The 22,009-nt window shown below is 37.8% G+C and overlaps 1 protein-coding gene and 1 long non-coding RNA gene across 2 annotated transcripts; one reads left to right on the top strand and one right to left on the bottom strand.

Moving 5' to 3' along the window:
- The first annotated feature begins 2,683 nt into the window (after window positions 1-2,683).
- LOC140141206 (uncharacterized) lies at window positions 2,684-16,405 on the top strand. The gene is made up of 4 exons (XR_011857376.1): window positions 2,684-2,934; window positions 9,664-9,768; window positions 10,410-10,557; window positions 14,942-16,405. It is a non-coding gene; the product is annotated as an uncharacterized lncRNA (long non-coding RNA).
- Window positions 11,155-14,309, bottom strand: LOC140141617 (uncharacterized). The gene is made up of 7 exons (XM_072163529.1): window positions 14,236-14,309; window positions 13,888-14,092; window positions 13,256-13,574; window positions 12,513-13,136; window positions 12,062-12,351; window positions 11,407-11,957; window positions 11,155-11,298 (listed from the first exon to the last, which is right to left on the bottom strand). The coding sequence occupies exons 1-6, from the start codon at window positions 14,307-14,309 to the stop codon at window positions 11,907-11,909; spliced, it is 1,563 nt and encodes a 520-aa protein (XP_072019630.1). The 3' UTR covers window positions 11,155-11,298; window positions 11,407-11,906.
- Window positions 16,406-22,009: the final 5,604 nt, after the last annotated feature.

Genomic DNA, 22,009 nt, shown 5'->3' with positions numbered 1-22,009 from the left:
TTGTCCAGTTTTTTTCTGCATGTTATCATTAAAGACACTTGTCGAATTCATATGAGCCAATATTGAGTGATTTAAAGTAAACATGTCGGTAGATATGGTCGCTACAATCTCATATTCACTATGGACTATATTAGCCGAATTTCGTTGTTACATAAAATGCGGAGTGATTTAGTGTTGCGCCCTCTCCAGTTTAATGAAATGGCGGACGGGTATTCCCATCAGGCACCAGTGATATGTTTTTTCAAAGAAAGTCTACTAATTTAATATGAAATGACATTTTGCAATAGCAAAGTCAAAATTAGGACTTGCTGTCAATAATATGAAGGAAATATGTGACAGAGGCAAGATGTGAAATACAAGTAGTATTTAAGTTATAATAACCTTTGATACCCGACCTGACCTTCCATCATGGCGCCCTATTCGTCTTATGTATTTCTATTATGCTCTCAAGTAGAATAAAATACCAATATGCACTGAGCAGACAGAATGTTACTTGGCTCCCAGCATGAATTATTGATTTTATACGGAGGTAAAGAAATGCACAGTGTATGTGCAAGCCGTACAACAAAGGCAACAATACTCCAAATATTTACGGTAAATCTGAATAGTGGTCATATTATTATGTTGACATATCATGTGGTCGGGAAATCACGTGGCAACATTTTAAGATTTCAGGATTGTTTACTAGTTAATTGCCATTTGTACTCTTTATTATTTATCTTTGTTAATTAACATATATTTTAAATGCTGATAAATCGTGGTTGGCTGCCCATGATATCTGTTAAATTCAATGTTTTATGAATATAATTCTACCACGCAGAGGGGGTCACGCAGCAGAATTTCACATCACCGGACTTAGCTAGATTTCGAAGCTCTGCTGTTCAAATTCATGTAAATTTCAAAGTTTATACATTTAATATATTTAATATGATACTAATTTTTGTTATAACCAACTGGTACACGAAATATACTAGCTTATTACCTATACAGAAAGGTGATTATCAGCCTTCACTCAGCAAATTGACATGCCCGGCATATGCAGCCATTCTCCGTCTGGATAACATGACTGTCGCCCTCAATACGTCTGGGCGCAAATTTAAATAACAATACGCTATTTACATATCAATGCGGCCTCATGCTAATTAAAGCTGCCCCATCCAGGAGTTCATCTATGGTAAAATTCATATTGAAAAGAACCCTTTAACATGAGGGAATTATTGATCGAAACCACACCTGCCACGTAACCTTATTTGCATTTGCGCCTTACCAATCAATATAATAGGTACTTGGGAAGTGAAACCTATTGTGTTTATAATAGGATTTACGTAATGAGCTTAACGCGAGCTCACTCCTTCTCTACTAGGCCTACCTTCATGTGTGGAGTCATGTGAGCCTCTCAAATGATAACAAAATAATGCCTGTAAAAATAAAATACGTGTTAGGGGGCCTAGGCCTACTCCAAATAAATTTGGAATAGATTTAATTAAAACTTTAGATAGAGTTAGAAGTTTCATAGCACTTAAAGGTTTAGAGCTTTAAAAGGTATACTATTTTTTTTCTCATCTTCTCTGCTTATTGTAATATTTCTCTATTTTATATAATGCTGGATGATGGTTTCAGATCTGGAATAGTCGTGGTTTATTAATCAACCTCAATGTACGTTTCCTTTGTGCATCAGTCTTCTCAACTTAACTGCTACGGGTGCGAATCCTGGGCAAGACAAATGACAGGAAGATGGAGAGGGAGGGCAGAGAGAGAGAGAGAAAGAGAGAGCACTTTTTGCAGGAGATGCTATTTTGTGCTCAAATTTCATTTGATTTTATTGATTGACTTTTGTGTTCTAAACAGCTCACTAATTATTTCACAAAAATGAAGTTCTTTAACTTGAATGATAGCTGAAATTGTGTTTTTATTTCTATTTTCAGTATATTCTCAATTTTGACATTCTTCCAGGTACATGATGGAATGTGAATTGTAATTTTGTTTTAAATATAATACATTTATGTAATAATAATAATTTCAATCATTGGAAGGACTTGGTGTAGTAATAAAAGAAAGCGGATGTAGATTTCTCATCAAGAGGATTTTTTTTCGAAACGGACTATGAAAAGTCCATATTGTTTCATAAAAAAAAAAATATTAAAAAAAAAAAAAAAATGCAATTTATTTTGATGCTTTAATTGAATGAGAAATTGTTGCTTAAAAAGGACAGACTTGTAATCAGGCTAAAAAGTTAGCCCATTGAGAAATGCATACTTGTTGTGAGTATGTGGCAATGACGTAGAAAAACATAGATCGCTGAGCTCGAGCTGGTACGTTGCCGTTTCATTGACAATCACACACTGAATAAGCCATTATGAAATGAAGGGACCTAACAAAATTAGCATCAAATACAACTAAAATGGAAACTGAATTTACTCTAGCATGTATGGATTAACCATATTAAATAAATAACATGTTTTAGCATATTCAGCTTTACTGTATACCATTGTTTTATCAAAAAATTGCTGAATAAAAAAGGCAAGCACGCTCCTAAATCAAGTTCATTCGTCCCGTTGCCGTATAGCGATACAGCAACGACGACTGAAGGCGAAATGTACCAAGTGAGTAGAGATGCAAATGAGCAGCAACACTGATTCAGGCGACCTTTTGGCCGGCCGCGCGAGCTGGCAACCCCAAACAACAACACACGTGCCACCATCGCGCCATCGTCGCACATGTTTTCATCATGAATCGTCACGCTTTTAAAATTAATTATGATGCTCATGTATTCTAAAAAGAATCAATTTTCGGGTTAGCAAGCTGTTTGAAAGGCTGAGAAACAATGCTGTTGACCATATGCGGTGTCTGAACAGAATTTACTTCCAATCCAGGCTTCATAAAGTAGCAGAGCAGTTGACTAACACATGCCATGACATGATTTGTGATTGTACGGTAAGTTGTAAACATTTTCAACATGAACAGATGATTGAAGCTTAAAATTTAATCATCGTTTATTAATTACGATGCATTTTTGGATGTAGATTCTGATTCTAGAAGCTTGAATGGGACTCGAAAAAGCCAGACTGACACAGCGGGCTAGGCTAGCCCTAGGCCCCGGCCTAGTCCAGGACAAACATGACAACAAATGCAACTTCTTATCATGATCATGATTCATGCATGTCACATACCACATGGTCTTGACTTCATATTCTAAATACAGGGCTGTCAACTCTCACGCATTGGCCGTGAGTCTCACGCATTGGGTCACGGTCTCACGCCAAGGTAGTATAATCTCATGCCTACGTAGTAAATCTCACGCAAAAAGCTGGAAAATGAGTAAAATCTCATGCATCGTCATGAATAATTTGTTGGTCCTCCCCCTTTCACATTCTCGAACGCCGTGGCTCAAATAATCATGGTACAAAATGAGCATTGGAGTCTGCAAATCCCCCCGGCAAATCCCGGTACGCCTCTGTCTCACGCCAAACACTGTTTCCTAAAAGTTGACAGCCCTGTTCTAATATCTTTATACACTCCCCCTTCGGGGTTCGTGCATTAATAGACGCATCAACATATTTGTACAATTTCACTCCCAACAAGTGATACGCATAAACCTATGTCTAGATCATGAATGATAATTTCCGGGGATAATTCATGCCTTTCATGCTTTGACGATAAAGTACTTTCGCAATTCATGGCAATGTCATGTTATTAAACACCACAACTGCACTTGTACTTGTAAAGGCATGAAGGCAATTTACTACTACTTACATGTAGAGGTTAATAACTGCACATGCTATCGGTTTTTTGGCGGGCATTGACCATTGTGAAAAATCTAGGGCCTAAACATTTTGCCTTGGGAACCGAGGAATATCCCGAGGCATATTCTGTGCAAATATGATGATAGCGCGCAATCAAAATACGGCGGCCAGTGCTGTCGCAATTTTTTTCGATGCATAACATTCAGTTAATAATTATGAGCCCTGGGGGAGGGCAAGAAATTTTTGGCAAGCCGAGAAGGGGGGGGGGCAAGCAATTTTTGGCACACATTCATGAGGGGCCTTTTTAATAAAACGCTCTAAAGAGGCTTAAGAAAACAGTACGGAACGCTTAAAAATATGCACATTTTCCTGCTCGCAGCCCCCGCAACATGCATCAGACCATCTAAAGTTTGCAAATTGGGATGCCAAAAATCTGGCACAAGGGGGAGGGCAAAGAATTTTTGGCGCCTTGGCGGTCCGAGAGGAGGGCTCATAATTATTGCACAACCCCTAAATATTCACACTGACGGCGCAAAGGTCCACTGTTGAATATTCATAAGGCCCCTAACAGTCAATTTTGAGTTTCCGTCACATAATTTCTGAAAACAAGTGAGGTAACTTTTTCATTATTTAGAGAATAAAAGATAGGATTTTGTCTTTTGCCTATCCAATATCGTGTCATAATGGATGGGCTGGCCAATATTTTGAGTAGTGGATGCCGGCGCATTCTTATTCAGTTTTAATGTAATTTTTGCGAGAAAAACTGCCTTTTTTCAGAAAAAAATAAAGTTTCTTTTGTGAAGACATCCCTGTTGTTTTAAATGAACGAAACCATCACGAACATCTAAGCCGCCGAATCGTGTTCTTAGTTCTCGCGCATGTATTACGCGAATGCATTATCGCGCGATCATTGAGGAGCAACAAGTGTGTCATTGCCGTTGTGTGGCGGCGCTGGCCTGACTAATATCACTATCAACTAAATTTGTGAGATATTATACACCAGAAAACCAATCAAATTACCGTATTTCGTCAAATAGTCGCCCCCCCTCAAATAAACGCCCCCCCTCAAATAAACGCCCCACCACTTTTTTCAACCAAGATGTTTCAAAAATTCGATATTTCCATGCTATCTTGTGTAGTAAGCTTACCAAGTTGCTCACATGGTCGGTAATAGCAGCAATAAATGGCGAAAATCTGCATCAGAAACCCAGAAGTGAACCATAAGTCAGTGTCAAAAGTTCATAGTTCGTCATTTTAGTGTGACTTTTAAGCTTACCTAATGATTTTAACAGGAATTGTCGTGCTAAAAATGACCTCTAATAAATGCCCCCCCCCCTTGGGAAAATGTAACGCCCCCGGGGGCGTTTATTTGACTAAATACGGTATGTGAATTCTTTACAAGACGCACCCATTGAATAAGAATCATTCATTATTTTTCTGCCTTTCATTATGACCAACATGCATGTAAAATGTGTTGTTATTTGTCGCTCACTCACTTGATGATGGATGTTTAGCCCAAATGAGATTCAAAAGTATATTAAAAAGAGTCTGCAAGGTTGACAGCAAAATGCATGTCTTAAGTTTGATTTTTCCACAAAAATAAAGGGATATTCATAATTTTTTTGCAAATATAACCAGTTTTTATCGGTATTTTTGTGGAAAATCGCAATAATGAATTCAAGTGAGGGTCCGAAAATGAAGTGAGGGCGGCTGACGGAAACTCAAAATCGACTTTCCCCCTCCTTGGCCTAACCTCCCGTATTACGCCACATGTGCGTCCCAATCAAATTGCTTGATATTTGCACATGGCGTGATTGCGCAGTGCAGATTGGTAAGTTCTTTTTAGCCTGTTCGACTGTTTGAAGGGCGAAATTCATTCTAATAAGCGCCTAGGGCGCTTAACAAATCATTTTGGGTGGGCGCTTATTTTTACCTGGTTTACCTAATTTTTCGGGTTATTGGAGACAAATTTATGACTTATGTATGTTATAAATGGGTCCTGAGATGTTCTAGTAGCTTTTCTGATGTAAAAAAATGTATTGGAAGTTTACACAGGACTTCTAGTCCTCCAGCTATTTCACTGTATCAACGTCTATCCGTCACTTCAACATTGATGTTACCCTTTAGTAAATTGAAAATACCCTGGGTGGGCGCTTATTGGGGCATGGGCGCTTATTGGAATGAATACGGTAATGATAAAAATTATTTATTTCAACAAATTTCGGAGAATGAAATCTTGAGATTTGGTTGAGTGATTAGTTAAAAATGACGGTTATGAATTCGCTTAATAACTTTGCATCAGTTATATGTCAGGCATTGTGAAAAAATATAAACATTTTCCTTTGGACCTCAGAATATCCCTTGGGCTGTGCCCCTCTGGATATTCCTCGGTTCCAAAGGCAAAATGTTTAGATTTTTCACAATGCCCTCCAAATAACTAATGCGCAGTTATTAATCTATAATTAGTAACCACGTTCAGCATTTGCGTTTTGGCAAAATAAAACCGGTACCGAGTACCGCCCCTCAAGGCCCCATCATTCTAAAACCATATCAACAACTCTGGATTTTGCAGCTTCAAAAGTGCGTAGTAGCGCACATCCTAGAGTGGTCGGTCTGTGTGGACAGTGGACACACGCTTGGACAGGGGTAGCGCTGGCAGGTTAAAACTAGGGGTCACAGATGACCCCTTAACTGACTTAAAATAAAAAACTTAGGGGTCAAATGATTTTTTTAAGGGTCAAATGAACAATTCTCATGACGTAACTATGCTTATGCTCCCCAACCTCTGGACCCCCACATTGTTTATCATTTGGCCCATTTCACGGTTAGGCGCCACTTTTAATGAAAAAAACTCGAAATTTTCAAAATGGATTAAATTTCATTTAATGGGGGTTTTCTTTTCCAAATTAGACCAGATTTTCATAAAAATATCATTTCCCAGCTTAAATCTCTCTACTTCTTGAAGAAAATTATGATTTATTATCTCATGTTATGTAATTTTTTAACAAATTGGATAAATATTGAGAAGTGAATATTTATACTTTGACTATCCAATACATATATAATAGATATTTAAAATAAACAAGTGTGTCATAGGCTCTCTTCTGACCAAATTTGGGCAACTTTTGTTTGTGTAATGACAAATTTATGGCCACTTAAATGTAATTTTTGTGGTAAAAAGGAAATTGACATGAAAAGGTTTACTCAACAATTTTAATAATCAAGGAATGACTCTGATATTCCACAGCTTTGAAGGTCATAATATGGGTAATGTTCACAAATAATATCAGCCAGTTTGAAAACACAGGTCAAATTCAAGATTCTGATGTTTGTTCAATTTTGGATGTGACTGATGTCAATGTGAACGGAAACCACACACTGTAAAGCAGAGTATATTTCAGAAAATAATGCTTCAACGAAGTTTTCACACCCCAGTAAATTAAATGGGATATACTGAAACATATCAACCTGTGTTAGTGTTCATTTTAAAACATTGTTTACAATTTATAGAAGCGGATGTGACATTTTCAATTGTGAACAGAATATTTCATTATTACAAACAGTTTGCTTGTCAAAAATATAAGCTTTAAGCACTTCCAACACATATATTTTGTGAGATTCTATTGAATTGAGCAATGCTAAAATGTTTTTCCTGACCCTTTATATTTTTGACAAGCAAAATGTTTATAATACTGAAATATTCCGTTCACAATTGAAAATGTCACATCCGCTTCTGTAAATTGTATACAAAACTGTCCCCTAAAGACAATCAACAAAGCCATGAAATAATCATATGTGACATGTATGAAATAATAAACCTATTTTAGAAAGTCAAATATCATGTTGTTTAAGTATTTTGACCTAAAAACTACTAATTTTGAGGATGTGACATGTGAACGGAAATTGAAGCTTTTTGAGTCCCCTGTCACAATTAAAGAAGGCATACTGAATTAAAGATTTGTTGTGCCTTTTGATCCCCACAAACCTGTAATGAAATAACTTCAAACTGGCATCCTAGTCCCATTCCTGTCTTAGTTCTTTGAAGAAACTATTTTGGATGTGACAGGTACCATGGATGTGACACATGTGAACAGAAACTTTGAAATGACATCTGTAAGCTAAGTTGATGAAGGAGTTTTCATTAAATGGTGTCATTAGATAGCTTGTAGCAGGAGATTTTTAAAAGTCAAGGAGAAAAAATTCTGCCACTTATTTGTTAATAAATTATACTATTTGGAAAATTAATCGGATGTGACAAAACTGTGAACGGAATTTGTTGGCAAAAATTCAAAATATCGCTGTATCTACATATTAAGAGCAACAAGTGTAATTTGTTCAACAAATAGTAACAAGACTCTGAACTTTACTAAAACACACTAGTTTGCCATTCATGTAAATTATTAGTTGATCTATTCCACATTGAATAAGGTACATAGATGTGAACGGAAAATGTCACATCCGAATTCAGAAATTTAAATGGTTCTCATGCTAGTTTAACTGACAACTACTACTTTGTTCATGTATGGCTGTATAGTGCAACTTGTTCACTACATAAAAACAACAAAAGCAGCTGGTAGGCTCAACATAGTTAAAAGTGGCAGCATTGGAAAATAAATGTCTGTTTCAGGTTGCTAGTAAAATGTGGTTTTTGACCACTTCTTACCCCTGTGCGCCCTGAAAGATAAAAGCAGACAGGCTGATTAAGCTAGTGGAGGTAGGCCATACAGAGACAATGAAAAATCACCAACAGTCAATTCTGTAACCCCATTATTTTTTACACACCAGGCCAGATATGTTGAAAATCAAAAAGTGGCGCCTAACCGTGAAATGGGCCATTTATAAACACATCATTTATAATTTACAATAATTATTACAATATTGAGACTCTTTGTTTGTCCTCTCTCCTGGGGCCTTAGCCGCCTTTATTACAATATTCATGATTTTGATACATCAAGAAAATTAAGGGGGTATAACACCCCTGTGGTAAATTTGTGATTATTTTTGCATTTTTCTCAAAAAATAATTTCACACTGGTAACAAAAGTTATGTATATTATTGGGGCATGGAATCCAATTACTACACTGAAATTTCAGTGACTCAAGACAAGCGGTGACTGCGGTTCGGTATATATGATAGGAAATGAGGTACATCTTTAACAGCAGTATACCTTATTTCTTATCGTAAATAACAAACCGCTTGTCTTGGGTCACTGAAATTCCAGTGTAGTAATTGGATTCCTTGCCCCTATAGTATAACTTTTGTTACCACTGTTTTATTAGTTTTTGAGAAAAATGCAAAAATAAACACAAATTTATCGAGGAGTACCCCTTAACAGGTGATACATTCACCATTACCTCTTTAACTTACAAATGTAAACATACATACTCTGATCAGCTGGTAATAGGCTCATAACATTATGGATATAGAATGGCGTACACATAGCTGGGGTGCTATTGTTAACTTACGTGAGCGTAATTTGGACTTCAGTGACATGCGCAGTATCAAAAACTGAATAATTCCCACATATTACGAGCTGATCATAATCCCGGATCATAATATAGTAACTTCCACCCTCAAGATTAGTCCGACGAGTAGGACCTGTTTTTCTTAGTTACCAACTATAACTATACTCTAACTCTGATCGCTTAAGAAAGATAACCACAAAAATGCACTAACCGCACCTCCCGAGGGCGGCGCGGTCACTGGTCTTTCGCGATTTGTCTTTCTTGCACCATGTCAGATAGTGATCAAAGTGTGAAATGAGTATAGTCTGGTAACTTAGAAAAAAAAGGTCCTACTCATCGGACTACTCAAGATACATTCGAATACCAGAGATTTTCTTTTTTATCATTAATAAAACTTCTTCTAGTACTACACACTAGGTTAGGGTTAATTTTACCCCTTATTCCTTTTGCTACAGGTGAGAAAATAGCAAAAATGGTGGAAGACCCAATAAACAAGGCAGCTCTCTTAACCAAGTGTCTCAGTGGATTTCGCATTTCGCAATCACTTGCAAGGTTACATTGTAAGTACTGGTATCATGAAAATTATGTGATACAGCACCATATTTTTTACAGGAAGTCTACCGGCAATCACACCATAATGCCTTACATGTATTAGAAAAATAATAACCAATCATAACAGGGTTTTATTTTTAACAAAAAATTGACCATAAAAAAACAAATAAATACAGCTGTCCCTCAACATGTGATATTCAAAATTTACGGGCACCAAAATTGTCTGGGGCAATGCGGAGATGCCCCATTTAAGGTAAGCTTTGGATATTTGATTATTTTACTTATTTTTCACCAGACTTACCCGGGTGGAAAATCAAAAAATAATTCAACGGCCAAAGTTAACATTAACTAGGGCACCTCCGCTTAAATGAATGACATATTCCAGTAATACAATGAAGGCAGATGCATATGCCTCGAGGGCATGGGGCACTACCTTAGCGGACACCGAGTTGACCAATTCAACATCGATTCTGCACCCGTCCAAATTCCAGCTTGCTGGCTGCATTATTGAGCTGATGGTTTTCTAGGGCGGAAATAAAATTAATTATTATTTGTATTCAGAATACAGAACCAAAGAAAACTTAAGTTTAACTCATTACATTTGTTTAATGATTTTTTTATTGTTGTTTATTGTATACCTCCCATACAGGGTATGACTACAACTGACCAACTCAGTTATGATATGACTGACTGGCTGGTGGCTTATTGGCTGGCTGATGACTTGTATGGCTGACTGATTGACTGGTGGCTGATGACTTGTATGGATGGCTGATGGGGCAGTTGGCTGCTAAAGAAAAGTAGGAAACATTAATTAGCCGATTACGATTGCAATATATATTTCTGATAATGTTTTTTATGTGTGCGTTTTAATATTTGAGAATCATTGAAAACAAAATTATACACACCTTTTCCAGGGGATATTGTTGCATGGGGGAGTGTAGGGCAGCTGTGGCAAACTGACATTGCTTGGCTTTGATGGCTGGCTGATGACTTGTATAGCTGGCTGATTGGCAGCTGGATGATGACTTGGCTGATGACTTGCATGGTTGGCTAATGAGTTGATTGGTTGGTGGATGACTTAGTTGGCTAGCTGATGACTTGTATGGCTGACTGATGGAGTGGTTGGCTGCTGAATAGAAATAGAAAACATTAATTAGCCCATTACAATTGCAATATATTTGTGATTGTGTTTTTTATGTGTGTGTCTTAAAAATACTTGAGGATTATACACACTTTTTCAGGGAAATTGTTGCATGGGGAGTATAGGACTGTTGCTTGGTTTGGTGGCTGATGAGTTGACTCGACTTGACTGGCTGACTGATGAATTGGTTGGTAGGCTGATGAATTGCTTGGTTGGCTGATGGCTTGTTGTCTGGCTGATGGCTCGTTGGCTGGCTGATGACTTATATGACTGGCTGATTGGCAGCTGGATGATGACTTGGCTGATGACTTGCATGGTTGGCTAATGAGTTGATTGGTTGGTGGATGACTTAGTTGGCTAGCTGATGACTTGTATGGCTGACTGATGGAGTGGTTGGCTGCTGAATAGAAATAGAAAACATTAATTAGCCCATTACAATTGCAATATATTTGTGATTGTGTTTTTTTATGTGTGTGTCTTAAAAATACTTGAGGATTATACACACCTTTTTCAGGGGAAATTGTTGCATGGGGGAGTATAGGACTGTTGCTTGGTTTGGTGGCTGATGAGTTGACTCGACTTGACTGGCTGACTGATGAATTGGTTGGTAGGCTGATGAATTGCTTGGTTGGCTGATGGCTTGTTGTCTGGCTGATGGCTCGTTGGCTGGCTGATGACTTATATGACTGGCTGATTGGCAGCTGGATGATGACTTGACTGGTTGGCTTATGACTTGCATGGTTGGCTAATGAGTTGATTGGTTGGTGGATGACTTAGTTGGCTAGCTGGTGACTTGTATGGATGGCTGATGAGTTGACTCAACTTGACTGGCTGACTGATGAATTGGTTGGTTGGCTGATGACTTGTATGGCTGACTGATGGCTTGTTGGCTGGCTGATGACTTGTATGGCTGGCTGATTGGCAGCTGGAATGCTGGATGATGACTTGACTGATTGGCTGATGACTTGCATGGTTGGCTAATGAGTTGATTGGTTGGTGGATGACTTAGTTGGCTAGCTGGTGACTTGTATGTATGGCTGATGGAGTGGTTGGCTGCTGAATAGAAATAGAAAACATTAATTAGCCCATTGCAATTGCAATATATTTGTGATTATGTTTTTTATGTGTGTGTATTTAAAATACTTGAGGATTATACACACCTTTTTCAGGGAAAATTGTTGCATGGGGGAGTATAGGACTGTTGCTTGGTTTGGTGGCTGATGAGTTGACTCAACTTGACTGACTGATGACTTGTATGGCTGGTTGATGACTTGTATGGCTGGCTGATGACGTGTATGGCTGACTGATGATTTATATGGCTGGCTGATGACTTGACTTTTTGGCTGATGACTTGCATGGTTGGCTAAAGAGTTGATTGGTTGATGACTTAGTTGGCTGGCTGATGACTTGTATGGCTGGCTGATGGGGACGTGGTTGGCTGATGGGGTGGCTGTTGAATAGAAGAAGAAAACATTATTTAGCCTATTACGATTGTAATATATAAATTTGTGATTTTTTTTTCCATTTTTAATCACCTGTACTTGGGCCTGATTATATTTTTTATGTGTGCATTTTAATATTTGAGGATCATTGAAACAAAATTATACATACCTTTTCCAGAGGAAACTGTTGCATGGGGGAGTGTATGGCTGTTGCAAACTGTTGGCTGATTGGCAGCTGGCTGATGACTTGAATGGCTGGCTGATGAATGGTTGGCTGATGAGTTGATTGGTTGACTGGTGGCTTGTTGACTGGCTGGTGGCTTGTTGACTGGCTGATGACTTGTATGGCTGACTGATGACTTGTATGGCTGACTGATGACTTGTATGGCTGGCTGATGACTTGTCTGGCTGACTGATGACTTGTATGGCTGGCTGATGACTTGTATGGCTGGCTGATGACTTGTCTGGCTGATGACTTGTCTGGCTGACTGATGACTTGAATGGCTGGCTGATGAATGGTTGGCTGATGAGTTGATTGGTTGACTGGTGGCTTGTTGACTGGCTGGTGGCTTGTTGACTGGCTGATGACTTGTATGGCTGACTGATGACTTGTATGGCTGACTGATGACTTGTATGGCTGGCTGATGACTTGTCTGGCTGACTGATGACTTGTATGGCTGGCTGATGACTTGTATGGCTGGCTGATGACTTGTATGGCTGGCTGATGACTTGTCTGGCTGATGACTTGTCTGGCTGACTGATGACTTGTATGGTTGGCTGATGGGGTAGTTGGCTGTTGAATAGAAGTAGAAAACATTAATTAACCCATTACGATTGCAATATATTTGTGATTATGTTTTTTATGTGTGCGTTTTAATATTTGAGGATCGTTGAAAACAAAATTATACATACCTTTTCCAGAGGAAATTGTTGCATGGGGGAGTGTATGGCTGTTGCAAACTGTTGGCTGATTGGCAGCTGGCTGATGACTTGAATGGCTGGCTGATGAATGGTTGGCTGATGAGTTGATTGGTTGACTGGTGGCTTGTTGACTGGCTGGTGGCTTGTTGACTGGCTGATGACTTGTATGGCTGGCTGATGACTTGTATGGCTGACTGATGACTTGTATGGCTGGCTGATGACTTGTCTGGCTGACTGATGACTTGTATGGCTGGCTGATGACTTGTCTGGCTGACTGATGACTTGTATGGTTGGCTGATGGGGTAGTTGGCTGTTGAATAGAAGTAGAAAACATTAATTAACCCATTACGACAGGGATTGTCTTTTGGAATTTGCAGGAGAGCATTAATTAGCTCTTCTGGAGCCTTCAAGGAGAGCTGTTTAGACCATTTACAATAGAATGTAAGGAGAGAATGGTCAACTAAGGAGAGCTAAAAATTACTCTCCTATATCAGATTTAAGTAGAGCAGTAGAGAGCGATTGCTCTCGCTCTCCTCAAAAGGCAGTCCCTGATTACGATTGCAATATATTTGTGATTATGCGTTTTAATATTTGAGGATCGTTGAAAACAAAATTATACACACCTTTTCCAGAGGAAATTGTTGCATGGGGGAGTGTATGGCTGTTGCAAACTGTTGGCTGATTGGCAGCTGGCTGATGACTTGAATGGCTGGCTGATGAGTTGATTGGCTATATGGTGGCTTGATGACTGGCTGATGACTTGTATGGCTGGCTGATGACTTGTACGGCTGACTGATGACTTGTACGGCTGGCTGATGGGGTGGTTGGCTGTTGAATAGAAGTAGTAAACATTAATTAGTCCATTACGATTGCAATATATTTATGATTATGTTTTTATGTGTGTGTATTAATATATGAGTATCGACTATCGTTGAAAACAAAATTAACCACCGTCATCAGTGGAAACAAACTTCATAATCGGCTTTCTTGGGTTATCCAGGGTTGTCAAATCCAAAGTATTCCAATCAAATTCAAAGCCAATCATCTAGGCTTTAGTGGCACCAATAAATAATGGCTCGAGGCTGTGCACCACCAATTATAATATAAAACACTGTAAAGTAACAGCTTGAGTCAGTGGAGGAGGGAGCCTGCATAAATGCTGCAATCTCCATTTATTTTATTTATTTGCTTTATCTCGTAATTGTACTCTAGCACCTACCTGTATTATCACTGATGTAAGAACAACACGAGCTTGTTAAGCTCGTGTGTCGTCTTGAAGGTTTGACTTTGTGCACTACTCGTTGAGTAAAAATGTGTCCATACGCCTTGAGCCGAATTTCGAAAAATGAGGAAACCACTTTCCTAATAAGTTGGGAAATATGATCTAGTTCAAACCCCAGTTCATGGTCAAAGTAGTGACCTTCTAGTTCAGGAAACAATTCCATGTGCTTCGAGGCCAAGGCTTGCTGCACCATACTCTGCAGAATTAGTTTCACATGGGGATGGGAGGAAACTTTCAATTGCTCACCAGTTCCAGACACAATCATCCTAAAAATATACATAAATAAATGATGGAATTACAAATAGAACAGCATAGCAATTTCAGTGTATATGATACCAAAATCTTTAAAATTATTTACTATTAATCTCATCATTTTTTCCTTTTGTTTTTGATAGAGTATTCATCTTGTGAAACAATCCATGTAACTTGGAATACAAGGAAAGAATCCATCGTCCTGAATCATGATGATCGAAATGAAGCAAGGATATAAGACGTGTAAGTCCAGCATGAGTTCACGATTCCAGAGATGTTTGTGTCTTCATAAAACAGTATTAAAAACACTTCTGCTGAACCTATTTGCTTTTAAAAAAACAAAATACATTGCTTTCATTTGCCGATTTCGTGACATTTTTGAGTACGGTACCGGTATCTGAACATTTCAGATCAAATGAACCTGAGAAACATATCAGAACTTCTATTCAAAAGAAAAAAATAGGAATTTAATATATTTCATGAAATGTTATATAGGGACTGTGCAATAATTATGAGTCCTGCAATATGCAAATTTTCTTACTCGCTGCAATCACAATATATAAGGTTTGTAAATTTGGATTGCAAAAGGAAGCCAATCATATTTCCGAGGGGATTCATAATTATTGCACAGCTCCTTAATTACCACACATTTGTACAGACCACTTGTTCTACAATATGTAAGGTTGAGATGGCAATTGTTTAATATATGAATTCTCGGTTAAATGTATTTTTATGTACTACAAAGTGAAGGGTTTTGTCGGCTGATTGCAGGAATTACATGCATACAAGTTCTTACAAAACTAGTAAAAATGCATTAATTTTACTGGTTCGGACAACTAGATTTGGGGGATTTACAGTACGTGCATAGCATTTGATTTACCTGATGTAGCAGAACAAAATGCTCCCCATTTTTGGATAACCTGAGACACAATGTTTAAAAACAATTGAGTAATATCATAAAAATATCGCCTAAACAATTTAGGCAATACACTCCACGAAATTTTATGTTTATCATGTGTTCCAATTTTGCTGTTTTGGGATTATGGCTATTTTTCAACCATGCTACCTTTACCTAGATAATGTTTTCACAAAAAATTTATGCTATATTGTGTCTCGTCTCCAGTTAGAGTAACGCCTTGTTGAATTTCATAGTGGCAGATACAAATATTATGCGCTAATAACCTAATTCCAGGGGACAGTGTTCTAAATCAGTATAAACTTCTGGCAAATTACCAGCTGCCAGTCTCCCAACTCATCAGTCAGCCAAACAAGTCATCAGCTAGACATTCAACTCATCAGTCGGCCAATAAAAAAAAATTAATGAAAATGAAATGTTCAAAATGTTAAGATGTATTAAAGTGATAACATTGAAGACAAAGTTACACATATATTATAAAACTGACTTGGAACACTGTTGCAGGCTGCATACACACATGTACAATGTAGAAGGGCTTTTTTTCTTCTCTCTGGCGATGCAACCGCGTAAACATACTGATTTGAGTCTGCCACTTCAAAATCCAACATGGCGTTACTCCCAAGTAAATCAAACCCTGTACATGTTGTGATAATGCAACAGATATTTACAAGTAGGTTTTCTTACCTAAAGGCTTTGTCTGCTGCTTTGACAATCGTGAAGACCCCAAGTGAAGGAAAAGCCAATCCACCTCTGTTCTTCCTAGCGCACAGTTTGGCAGCTGGTGGAAGTCGGGGGCCCACACAGTATGTGTGGTCATTGTGTAGGCTGCTGGTGTGAAACAATGCTACACCACACGTACTGCAGTCAATTAATGTTGAAATTCTCTTGGAGACAAATCCTGATATGTAGTACAAACAATTCTCTCTGAAAAGGTCAGCAACTGATGAGTAGGTTGAATCCAATGAATGGAGACAGTGCATCGTCAGATCATCCATTTGGACATCCAGCTTCTCTGGAACAAGCTTGCTCTACGCTTGCTTCCACTGAAGCTAAAGATGGAGTTACATGTAATCTCATCAAGTGCTAAGCAATTGCCACGGGTTGAGGGTTGAATTGAATTTTTAAGTAGGACTTTGCGTATTCGTATGGTAAAGTCCAATGTATTGGGGTTGTTGTTGTTGCCTCCCCGGTTACGAATTGTACTAAAAAATAGTTCAATGCGGTCTTGACTGAATTTATACGTAAGAACATACTTGAATGGTGACGCTTCTCTCCAGAGTAACCTTGATACAACAGATAGTGTTGACTTGATGTTGATCATGAAGCCCAGAAGTGCTGTTTTCCTAGGACCAAATACTACTGGTGTACCATTCAGGTCAGTTATTTTCCTCAGGTAAGGAATAAGCGACATCATCCAGGTCTTTCTTTCGGCAAAATTGCTCTTGTTGAATGGGTGTTTGAAACCTTTGGCGCATGATGACGGCTATTTAGGTAATCAAACAACTTGTCAATTACTCTAATATATGTTACAGTAGCTTGGCTGCCTTGAAATTCTGGCAAGTTGAGGTCTTCACATAAAAAATCAATTGCATCTGCAACACTTGAGCTGAAAGTTTGCGCTGCAAGCTTTACATTCATTTTATGCTTATGCCAGTGTCTGACATGTTTAGCTGACAATTTGTTGGATGCATGCAGTGTATCCTTCTCTTGAAGATCTAAGAGGCGTACGATGTACTTCCATTCAATTAAGAAATCTTGGCCATCTTCCGTATATTTGAGTGCTTTAAGGGTCCCCAACATGTTCCGGGCCAATTTCAGCATGTGGCAGGTGTCAAGCATAAAATAAATAGGCTCCTTGATCGTCTCGATGGGATGTCGGAATTCACCAGTTAAGTTATCAACATTGAGGTTGACACCCAGCCTCCGGGCTGTATCTTGATTGGCATAAGCCCCATCGCAGATTACTGCGTGCACCCTCATTCCTGCCTCACCAAGAAGGCAAAGACACTGGCGAACTAATGCTGCCTGTATTTCTGCTGATATTTTGTCTACAAAAACATAGCCAACTGGATACTTCCATGCTCCACCCAACCCGCCAACCAAAAATACGAAAGTGCTTCTGAGGCAAGAGTTTCTGACTGTTCAGTAGATAAACCTCCACCAAGATCTACATGACCTTCGTAGCATTTCTTGGCGCTATTGTATGGTGTGTCTTTCCGAAGGGCCATACTGTCAAATATTAGGCAACAGTCTCCAAAATAAGTGTCTCTGTCTGCCTTGTTTGCAAGGAAGGTTATAACTTCCGAGAGGAACCCTGGATTGCAATCAACAGAAGATGTCCACTCGTATTGTGGATGGATGTGGGAGTCTGAATATTGTTCGCAGATAGTTATATGCCTTCTGGCTGTAGTAGTTCAGTGTCAGCGCAAACTGCTTAACATCATTACTATATCGCCGTGCATGTGCTGGAAGTTGGGCATTTTTCAGCTCATTTTCAAGCAATTCCAGACTTAACCCAGAAAATGTTTCTTTTAAGAATTGATGTGTGTCATTTGATATCAACTTCTGTTCCTCCAACTTTTCCAGAGCCTGTGTCAAAGTTGCAATTTTCTCTTTTTGACGTCTTATTTTCTGTTGTAAGACTTTTATTTTCTTCCTCAAAAACCGCTCCCGTGATCGTGGAGATGATGATTTCTTGACATAGGTATGATGAATTCTTGGACTCATGCTGGATTTGCATTTCTTGGATCTTGGCTTCCTCTTGAATCTGCGAGCAGTAGGGGTATTTGGAGATGTCTCAGATGATGAGTGCTGTCGCTTTGAAGTTATAGGGAAAGACCTGTTTGTTATGTTTTGCAGTGGAGTCTTTGGACTTTGCACTACAAGTGGTACAGCATTGCCTTTAAGGCGTGGACATTTGCCTGCTGAATTGCGGTAGTAATCATCAGATGTGAAATGCTCGCTGCACACACAATATGGTAGGTCGGCTGGAAGTTTTCAGACAGCTTAAGGGCTTGGACCCACTTAGACAATAAATCCTTATTATCTTTAGGAAATCTGCAATGAAAAAAAAACATTCATACACTCCTAGATAGTGATAACCAATCAGACTTTCATAAATATTCCAATCAAAATCAAAGCCCATCATATATCGTCTACATCAAGTAAATAATTATTTTGTATAGGCAGTGTAACAAACCAGTCTATAAATTATCCGCTAGCTGCTGGACCCCCCGCAAGAAATTTGGGCGTTAAGCTTTTTTTTTTCGTTTGACCGTGGCACCGTTTTTTGTAATTTTGTGAAGCCCTCCATTGAAATGTACATGGTATGAAAGTGCATTGACCCCCGTACATTTCAATGACAGCTAAGGGTGTGAGTGAGTCCCGAGAAAAAAAATTGTTTGGCCAAAATTTTTTTTAAATTAATTTTTAAAAACTAGATAACAATATCTAGGGACCGTTTTTCATTTTTTGAATTTTGACCAACTTCACCAAAAATATTTGAAATTTGGGTCGACAATCAGGCTTTTTTATGATTTTTTTGAAATTTTTGCATTTTTTGACCATTTTTGGTGCAAATTTCGCAAAGTTGGTCAAAATTCAAAAAAAATAAAAAAACTGTCCCTAGATATTTTTATCTAGTTTTTAAAAATTAATAATAAAAAAAAAATTTGGCCAATCAATTTTTTTGTTACGTTGCACGAAAAAATTTGGGCCAAAAAACCTGTTTTGGGGATTTTCTCCAAAATGAGCATTTTGGCCCAAATTGGACCTCACAGATGAATTCATCAAGTCATTTCCATTATAAAAATGTATACTTTTATATTCTTTAGACTAATAATAAATTTAACAGTTATGAGGCCCAAAAGTTTTCATAATTCCAGGGTTCAGACCAACCTTAATAGAGTATGACATTAATACAAAATATCAATTTTCTTCTTAAAAACACAAAAACATCATGCATTTTTTTTTTAGGTCAACCATGAATGATCATAGCATTTAGGTCTAGGTCCAGAGACACTACAAAACTGAAAAAAAAAACTTGAAAAAAACAGTAACATATGAAACAATATCAATAGAATAAGGCACAGAATAACATTTTCAATGCAGTGTCATGCTGCATCAAATAAGCTTTGAGCCCTAAGGAATCTGACACACTTGTATAAGCCACTATTTATAGCGATACCCAATTTTAATGTTTGTCCAAGAGACATCTAAAATTTGAATGTCGACAGCCCACTCTGTGTAAGGTAGTTTTGGAACAACTGCCATTTGCTTAAACTCATTGGCATTGAAATAAAATGGAGCACCCAAACGGTAAATATTATTTGTTGTTGCTTATAGGGAAGGGATCAAGGATTTGGATCTGAAGCTGAGATTTACAGAAATTTAAGGGCTGGGGTATGAACGTTTGGACAGTATTTATTTTGGAACATTAGAGCACATCAGACATATCGAATTGCATTCTGAATCTGAAGAATGTCATTCTGATATCAAATAATTTTGAATTTTGAAATTCGCAATTTAATACACATTTTATGGCAAATCATTAAAATTGATATTTTGATATTTAACAGTACTTGAAGTAAACTTTATAAATCTGATGATTTATACTTAAAGTGTATGTAGGTGGGTTGAAAAGCCGACGATCAATTGAAAATGTTGACCTTTCGTATTGAAGATATGGATTTTTCTTCCCAAAACACCCAAAAAAATTAGGTCTTTTTGGGAAAAAATCCATATCTTCAATATGAAAGGTCAAAATTTTCAATTGACCGTCGGCTTTTCCTCCCTGCTACATACACTTTAAGAATATATCATTAGATTTATATAATTTACCGAGGACTGTTATATATCAAAAATTGAAAAATATCAAATTTTATAATTTGTCATAAAATTTGTATTATAGGCCTATAGATTGTGATTTTCAAAAAATGAAAATTATTTGATATCAGAAAGACATGCTTCGTATTCAGAATACAATTCGATAGGTCTGAGGTGCTCTCATGTGCCACAAAAAATACTATCGAAACGCAATAAACGCTCATTTTAGATCCCTTAATAGAGGAAGACAAACTTGGACAAGTTTATTAGCTAATTGGTGGTTCTGTCTTCCCTTAAAATCTCAAATGCTTCCCTAGATAGTTAAGTATCCAAACTGAAAGAAAATGGATTTGGCATGAAATATGTAAAGCAGGATCCAGCTTGTGTGTATTAGTATTATAGGCATATAGTTCTAACTTTGCTGCAGAATGATGAATCATAGCAAAAAATTGATAGTTTTTGTGAAAAGCCCAAAAATTGGCACAGATGTAGCTCTTGATATGCTTAACAAATCTAGGCGGAGGGCCAAAAGTATTTTGTCCAATATGGCCGCCATAGAGATCATCGATTTTAGGGTGTAACCTTGGGAAGCAAACTTCCTACATTATGTGAAGCCTATGTTATTATGAATTATTATAACGAGAGGAAGAATTTGAGACGATTTTGACAACAATCGGAGATGATTGTAGATGAATGTAGATAATTTTCTTATAACTTGAGAACCGTACATCACAGATAGGTCAAACTATACTTTTTCTGGAGTGGATCCTTGTGACCAGGGGAACACGTTGACATGGGTTATAACCACATAATTAGAGAAGGTGAACCGGGACTCCCTATACCGCCACAAACCGAATACCCCCAATTTTTGCTCCATGCCTGTCAAGATGGCGGTCGAGTCCTGGTTCTCTGGTTTTAATTCTGTGTTTATAACTCAATTTGAACAACTTTGAATTTTTCCCTGTATAAAGTTCAATGACCTCTATGGCGGCCATATTGTCTCTCTGACATGCTAATGGCATGCCCCGGGCTAATGCAATGTATTCCTTATAATTCTTCCCTAAATGACACTGTTTTATTGCTATTTTTTGAATGAAATAGTGACTGCCAGCCAGTAACATAACAATCTGCCAGCCAGTAACCACTTATTTCATTCCAAAAATAGCAATAAAACATTTTAAAATTTAATAAAACAATATAATACTACATGGTCCATTTATAAACTCCCCCCCCCCTCCCCCAAATTTCACTAACTTCATTTTAATCATTAATCATTATTAAATCCTGTTGATTTCTTCTTTCTTTTTTCCTCTCTCTTTTTTTTTTCAAATCACAAAATTCTTCTCCAAAGGGGTAATATTATTCCCTCCCTTTGGGGGGACGAATAATGGATAGACACCCTGCCTCATGGACAAATAATGAAATTGGGTATTGCAGCAATACATTTTTTGTAGGACTCATAGAAATTAAC

The sequence above is a fragment of the Amphiura filiformis genome, chromosome 19, assembly GCF_039555335.1.
Source record: "Amphiura filiformis chromosome 19, Afil_fr2py, whole genome shotgun sequence".
In the NCBI taxonomy this organism is placed as follows: domain Eukaryota; kingdom Metazoa; phylum Echinodermata; class Ophiuroidea; order Amphilepidida; family Amphiuridae; genus Amphiura; species Amphiura filiformis.
The sequence above is the reverse complement of the archived record's forward strand: the minus strand, read 5'-3'. Positions and strand labels throughout refer to the sequence as shown.